Here is a 7,868-nt window from a genome sequence, read left to right as displayed (position 1 = left end):
TTATTATGACAATCACCATCCCTACTGTCACCATCATCATACCATCATCACTATCACCAGCATCCATCATCAGAATTACATTAAAAATGCCATCAACATCATACCTGACATCATTATCTATGTTATGGTCTATAGAGGCTTTGCATCATAACGTGATGCCAGCCATGACAGGGGCCACAATAATAGAGTCTGTTGCCACTTGGAGACTGATTTCTTTCTCATGCATATCAGACTTGACCAGATTCCATTATTCCTGCCTCCTGTCATGGCTTCCATCACATAATGGTGCAAAGTCTCTATTACATCTTTACCTCCAATACCAACCTCATGCAAGACTGACATGCATCATAATTTCACTAATTATACCATCATTTACTATTCTTAATACTTACTTTCCAATTTAGCAGAATTTACATGTCTTTTGGCATTTGGGCTTTATATAAGGGTTGTTACAGTAATTCGCCGCTTTGTATCTCAAACATAATTTCGTTGAGAACTTGTCGACGCACGCTAAAAAATAAATTTCAATAACTCAGGGACTTGATGTGCCACTCATATGCATAACATACTATCGAAACAAAAATAGCACACAACTTACTTGCGACTTGTCCTCCCGCTTTTTGTCATAAAAAGAAGAAGAAGAAGAAAAAAAAGAGTTAGCAAATTCTACAATTGCTAATAAATTTAATTTTATGATATTTTTATTATCTTCTTTAGTTTTGCAGGAGTCAAAGAACTCTGTAACTACTACGACGAAAAATGATGTTAAGTTTTTATTTGAATTGATCCTTCTTAAAATTATCTTAGATGTAAGGCTAACGTCAAAATCAAAAAAGAAATCACACCTTTTCTCGACAGAATTTGCATTTGAGGCATTTCTTTTGAATTTCTTGTTACATGTAGACACGCATTCAACATAAGTTTGAAAAGGAACGTTTTTAGAATGATTGGTGGTGTAACAAACAATAGTTAATCTTCTTTTTCTGTAAATACCGCTGCGTTTTATGACTAATTACTTCAGTTTCCAGTCGATGCAAACTGCTGGTTTTGAAGATCACAGGCTCATTTGCACAGGCTTAAACTCGCTTAAGAGTAAATCATTTGCAAATGTCAACTTTAATGTAAAGAATGTACAGCTTAAAAAGTAATAATGCCTTTTTGAAATCTCACGGACTTTTAATGGTATCTGTTAATAGCCGACTTATCAACGAGGCTAAGTCTGCAAATGAGCCTGTAATCTTCAAAACCAGCGGTTTGTATTGAATGTGAAACTGTTGTATTTAGACCATTTTCGAGCTCCAAATTACCGATGAGGGAGTTCCTTCGTTACAGACTCATTTACTCAGGGTTAGCCTCGAATCAGTGTCTAATTATTCACGGGTGAAAACGGTAAAGTAAAGAATTCACAGCTTCATTAATACACTTTTGAAATTCCTCGGACCTTCACTGAAACACATGAATTTTTTACACAAAATCGAGGCTACCCCTGAGCACCAGAGAATAGCAGATATCGGAGTTACACTCTATTGCCTTCAGACAATTGTTACATTTGGGTCAGTTTCTATACATTTCATTGTATTGACCCAAATGCCTCGACTTGAAACAATTGTTTGAAGGCAACAGAATGTAACTCTAATAATTTCCTATTCGAATCTGTAGCATTATATAATAAAATGTTTAAAATGTTTCAACTTACTTGAACAGGCATTGCAGGTATGGGGGCAGTAGATTTTGGTAGAGGAACTGAGTGTACAGTAGTGTTTGTAGTTCGGACAATCTGGGAGTCGATCTGCACAGGAAGCTGGTGAAGAAATTGAAGAAAAACATCAATAATCGTGGGAACGTAGTTGTAAAAGATATTATTATTGATTATTATCCAACTATTCAAATTAGAGTACAAATAACGCAGGAGAAAGCCTGGAGCGAGTACGAATATCCTGTGATATTCGTACTTTATTTTGTACAGTAAAAAACCGATTTTGAAAACTAGTTCAAAAAAAAAAAAAAAAAAAACAACATCGTTTTGAAGCTTTTTTTTTGTTGTTTAGTTTAGTTTAGTTTATTGGAATTTGAAACAATATAATACAAATAAGTGCACAACATACAAAGCTAAGGGCGGCCGGAGAAGAAAACAGGGCGATAGCCCCAATTGAAATTCAACTCCTTACGTTAATTAAGAAAATATAAAATATGTCTGTTTAAGGCCCAGGTAAAACGCCGCACCCAACATGAGCCGAACCCAAAGCGGAACGTACAGTCCCAAAAATAATGCTTATCGGTTCAACCTGCCGTGAAGCATGGTGCCTGACCCGGGCCTAAAACTTAAGAATACTTATATAAACAAACTTATAAATTATTACATGAGCATCACACTATGGCGGTCTGTAAGTACTAAGCTTAGTTTTGTAGTGCTAGAAAAATAGACTTTTTGTGAGGGGGGACTAAGCTAAGTTGAATAATAAATAACATATTAGACATTTTAGGACATTTTATCTCGTCTATTGTCGGGCTCGACAAAATACAGCAGACTTCTCTCCTGTGCTTCGAGGGTTTTCCGGGTTCTCCGGCTTTCCTCCCTCCGCAAAAAAACCAACTCCTAAATTCCAATTGGAATTACAGTGGATGAATAGATAATCTGTAGAAATGCCACTGTTAAATCCCATTTATTTGTTTATTTATTTTATTTATTTATTTGAAAAAATATTTACCCGTATTCCACCCTAAAATGTCTAATAAGATCTTTATATGTAGCTTAGATAGTACGTGCGCTCTGATTGATCGAGAACTGTGCTTAATTTATTAGTGAATGGATCCCGGAGCTTTGCAAAGAATAGACCTTTCCCGAAGTGCCGTTACCTTAAAGTACCTTTCACTCTCTCTCTACTGGGTAGTTATTCATATTTTTCATATTTATCATATTCATATTTCATCTGTTTTCTGTATGCATGTTCCTAATTAGGTATTGCCCAATAGAGTGGTTTTCATAAACCTGTGAAATACATACCATTATAATACAAATTAGTAGACCCTAATTCCATTGTTTTGTTTTGTTGTCATTACACTATTACACACTAACTAATGGTATTTGTTTCACGGGTTTCTGAAAATCATCTCTAAAGTTATAAAACTTACACTGAGTTACTTTAGGCTTCACTGTTCCTCCACCTGTAAATATGGGGAAAATATATTCGTTGTATCGACAATGGTTATGGGTGATTTATCCATCCATCCATCCATCCGTCCGTCCATCCATCTATCAGTCCATTCATCCATCTATCCATCCATCCTTCCATCCATCCATCCATCCATCCATCCATCCATCCATCCGTCCATCCGTCCATCCGTCCATCCGTCCATCCGTCCATCCGTCCATCCGTCCATCCGTCCATCCGTCCATCCGTCCATCCGTCCATCCGTCCATCCGTCCATCCGTCCATCCGTCCATCCGTCCATCCGTCCATCCGTCCATCCGTCCATCCGTCCATCCGTCCATCCGTCCATCCGTCCATCCGTCCATCCGTCCATCCGTCCATCCGTCCATCCCATCCGTCCATCCCTCCGTCCATCCATCTATTCCCATCCACGAGTCTAACCATCCATTTGTCCATTGATCTAGCTATTCAGGAATTCATCGATGCATCCTTCATTTGCTCCTTCTTCCTTCCACTTACCGTACAAATATGCCGCAGCATTGATGTCATCAGCATGCAGACTAAGATTAGGATCAAAACCACTGTACTGTGGGTACATGACCGAGTTCTTGTCACTTGAATGTCCTATACCAATCACGTGACCAATCTCATGTACAGCAACAGCTAACAAGTTCGTACCAGAGTACGTGCCATCGGTGAAGTGTTCATCGTCGTCAAAATGAAGATCGCCATCTTGAGGATAAAACGCATGCGCCAGAACATTCCCTGGGCCATCGAAAGGGTAGCCACAATTTCCATGAGTTCTTCGTCCAAACCTGGGATAAAGAAAATACATAATATTAATAATGAACAAATATTAAAACATTTTCCTAATAACATTTAATTATAAGTCGAGTAAAATTTCAATCGGATCCTGATTAAAATGAAAGTGTACACCTACTTGCAAGAACGTTGGCATAAGATATTAGAACATTAGTAATTTAGTGAGAAAGGAATACATTAAAAGACAAAAGAAAAAGTTCAACTTCAGTGATCTTCTTTTGTTTTTTTTTAATATAATTCCTATCCCACTAAATCACTAGTGTTCTATTTTCGTATGACAACGTTCTTGCAAGTAGGAATAAATTGGTCATAAAGATTAAGTGCTTACAATAAAACTATAAGGTCTTTGTCGATCTCTGATTTGATTGATATTTTTAAAAGACGTTTCGACTGAAACTTCAGCGTTCGTCAGTAATTAAAACAAAATACAGAAAAAAGCAAGAAATTAAGTCGGCATCTTCCGCCAATTTTTAGACCCAACCCAACAGGCTAAATGATTTCCTTCTACTATTGGTTTCTTACGTGATTTTAATGTCAGCCGTTTTGACTTCTCTAACTTGGACAAAACTTAGCTGACTACCATCTGCCCAGATCTTGAAGGCTTTCTTGATCACCGACTCATAGTCCCCTTTTGACATGTCGTCTCCATAGTTGACAAAGGCATAAGTAAGTGTGCTCTTGTTCCAAAACGTTGGAGCTACTGCAAATCTCTTGGTTCTACCAGAAGGTGATGCTTGGGGTACAAAAGATATATGATAGTAATTGAATGCACTTTTCAATAGTTTGAAAGATTTTTTTCAAGTTGAAGATTTGGTTATCAGACATGATAATATACAACGAAAAGTGGACAGTCTCTGATTATTAGATTTTTGTGCATATTAAAGGTTTGCTTTAAAAACCTTGTATTAGGACGTTTGCATGATGGCGTCATTACCTCTACTACCAGACTCCCTTGCACACTTTCTTTTGTTCAGTTAATCAGCACCAATTATCTTACTATTCTCATGAGGGAATACAAATTTGAATAATCAAGAAAATTCGCCAAGCATTATGGTAGTGGGAGTCAAATGACGCCATCATGCAAACGTCCTATTAACAAAGCCTAAATTTTCTGAAGAGGTCGCAGTATCCCAACCAAAACGTGATCAGAATAAAATCAAATAAAATAGTCAGAGGCAACTAAATTGTAAATTTTCGGTTCCGATTAACTGATACTGAAAAGCTGCCTATTGATGGATTGCAAGCATTCCCAAGAGAGTCAAAAGACAAAAGCATGGCGGCCATTGTGGTGCCGTTCACAATGGGTGCTAATGAGAAATCTTTTGTTAAATGGCACCAACATGGCCGCGATGACGTAACGTGCAATCGAAGAATATACTGCCGGTGCTACGCGCTTTTCAGTGAACACACCCACAAGCCTGTTTTTGATTTATTTTTCATATCATATTAGCATCAACTTTGAATTAAAGTGCCTATCACCCTTCTGACAATATTCTCAGTATTGATTCTACATGGGGTAAGATGTTGAATAACCCGAAAAAATTACATAGTTTGAGCGCGGCTTCTTGAAGTTATGAAGGTTTTTCCATGTCATATGCTAATGCTGTGACGTATGTGGAGTAATCATTTATTATACAAAACATTACTGGTGCAGATAAATTAAATTCGAAATACGTCATTGTTTTCCCCATTGCTCTTATAGAAATGATTGCTATAGTTTTCCCATAGAAGCCGGTGTTTCGAATTACGAGGAACAACAAATAACCATAAATGCCTCCTCATACGTCACAGCATTAGCATATGACATGGAAAAACCTTCATAACTTCAAGAAGCCGCGCTCAAACTATGTAATTTTTTCGGGTTATTCAACATCTTACCCCATGTAGAATCAATACTGAGAATATTGTCAGAAGGGTGATAGGCACTTTAAGCTCTTTACTTTGGCTAATTAGATATCGTGGCTTCACTTTGATGTTTTGATAGGTGGATTTTGTACATTTAATTACACACGGTATTGTTTATCGATATACGAGCTTTACGGATTGATAACAAATTTCAAAGTTTTTCCTCTATCTTCACGGACATTTTCTGCCAAATACGAACTCTCATTAATGCTCACAAGCCTACTCTTCCTAGTTATTATAATTTCGTACCTGTGTCATCATCTTCTTCAATGTCAGGAAATCCACATCGAGGTTTTTTCATTTCCTTGATGGTGGTGTCGTCAAGGAGACCGGTGACTGGCAAGTGCATGTATCGTTGGAAGAGTTCGATGGCTATCTTTATGTCATGGTTACCGGTTTTCAGGGGAGAAAGGTAGTGGAACTCCGTCAAATAATTCTGAATATAAAACGGATAAAAAGAAATAGAAATAAATAGGGGAAAAGAAAGAATAAAAATACAATGATCTTTAATGCTCAGAAAGAAATCATCGGCTTAGTGACTGAGTGAGTGAGTGAGTGAGAGATTTCCTGAACTTACTCACCCACTTCGACATAACTAAATTAAGATTACAAATCACAATATTCAATATCTGGCTTGTATCAGTGTGAAGGGCTCGGAAAGGCATAATGAATCAAGAGAGAGCATCTTTCTTTTTCATTACCGAAAAGAAAAAGACATATGTAAAAACAAAAACAAGACAAAACAAGACATTCCCATTAGGCCTTGTTAACAGCAACCTAAGCGTAATTTCTAAAAAATAAAGCAAGAAATTAAGTCCGCATCTTCCGCCAATTTTTAGACCCAACCCAACAGGCTAGGTGATTTCCTTCTACTATTGATTGCTTTTAAGGATTTTTAGGTGATTTTTAAGGAGTCGTCTCCTTAATTTTCAAAACATGTTTTTACAATAACTTACAAATTTCTCGCGCGCTGATTGGTTATTTTTTGACAAAAATCATCGTCAATAAGAGGACAGACACAAAAAACTGATGCCTTTTGTTAATTTGCCATGTATTATTTAAACTAATAATAGCAGAAGACTTGTTTTACAAATAAAGATTTTCACTCTTTTCTTAAAAAAAGAACTGCTACACATTAGATTGCACTGAAGGCTGATTTAAAACGGCTCCATGCATGTACAGAAATGCATATTGTATGTGTGCATTGTACAGAATTGTCAAGCTCGTTATGTTGCATTTATAAACTTTAAACCCAAAAACAAATGGAAAAAAAAATTTTGAATCGGAGTAAAAAATATATGGCAACTCAATTGACAAACCTTTGCAAAGTCGAGATCTTTGAGTTTGAAAGCGCTAGCCTGTCCCACACTCAGGACACAGAAGAACCCCAATAGAAGTGTTACCTTCAAGATTTCGGTCATTCTTACTAACTGTTTTTTTCTGATAACTAGCTCTTCGTCCTTGCTGTATTTTGTGAACTGTTACATTACTAGTTTCCTTATATTAAGATGTTTGAAACTGGAGATGAAGCACCTGAAAAAGACGTAGGCTAGCAGCTTCGTGCAATATCAAATAACATGATTTTAACTTGAAAAATCATGAAAACATTTGAGCTATTCTTATTCATGCTTAATTCCATAGACAATAACAATATCCATTTTTTGGATATTTTTCCCAGAAATATAAAGTTCTTTTATTTGAACTTCTCAAAGTTCGGAAGAAATAGAGATTTAAATGTTTGAATGCGTTGGAAGGTTCCTCGATTGGTTGTCGCCATGTTAATCTATGGTTTGGTTTCGAGGATTTAGGGCTTTCGTTAAGCTTCGTCGTAAGCGTTGGCGGAATTGTTTTTGAAGAGGAGGGTTTACATCAAGGATAAAATTAAGTCCAAAGATTAAATGCACCCTTCTCAAACGCATCTTGGATGCGAGGCTAACATGACAATAAAATAGAAACTACACTTTTTCTTAATGGAATATTTGTGACATT

The 7,868-nt window shown here is 36.7% G+C and overlaps 1 protein-coding gene across 1 annotated transcript; it reads right to left on the bottom strand.

Annotated features, from left to right (window-relative positions):
- Window positions 1–392: 392 nt before the first annotated feature.
- LOC148913989 (matrilysin-like) lies at window positions 393–7,339 on the bottom strand. Its single transcript, XM_089038367.1, has 8 exons — window positions 7,199–7,339; window positions 6,129–6,315; window positions 4,497–4,707; window positions 3,672–3,967; window positions 3,133–3,165; window positions 1,697–1,801; window positions 599–616; window positions 393–510 (listed from the first exon to the last, which is right to left on the bottom strand). The coding sequence occupies exons 1-8, from the start codon at window positions 7,298–7,300 to the stop codon at window positions 401–403; spliced, it is 1,062 nt and encodes a 353-aa protein (XP_088894493.1). The 5' UTR covers window positions 7,301–7,339; the 3' UTR covers window positions 393–400.
- Between the last annotated feature and the right edge of the window lie 529 nt (window positions 7,340–7,868).

This window comes from Actinia tenebrosa, unplaced genomic scaffold (assembly GCF_029948245.1).
Source record: "Actinia tenebrosa isolate PJP-AT-01 unplaced genomic scaffold, QUT_ActTen_1.0 PGA_scaffold0__85_contigs__length_37466705, whole genome shotgun sequence".
In the NCBI taxonomy this organism is placed as follows: domain Eukaryota; kingdom Metazoa; phylum Cnidaria; class Anthozoa; order Actiniaria; family Actiniidae; genus Actinia; species Actinia tenebrosa.
The sequence above is the reverse complement of the archived record's forward strand: the minus strand, read 5'-3'. Positions and strand labels throughout refer to the sequence as shown.

Bases quoted from the DNA above. Each gene is read 5' to 3' on its own strand.
- LOC148913989 (XM_089038367.1), bottom strand. From the start codon at position 7,300: ATGACCGAAATCTTGAAGGTAACACTTCTATTGGGGTTCTTCTGTGTC. The intron at 6,316-7,198 runs GTTTGTCAATTG...TTTTATATTCAG, and splicing joins AAGATCTCGACTTTGCAAAG to AATTATTTGACGGAGTTCCA. The intron at 3,968-4,496 runs GTAAGAAACCAA...TCTTTATCCCAG, and splicing joins ACGGCTGACATTAAAATCAC to GTTTGGACGAAGAACTCATG.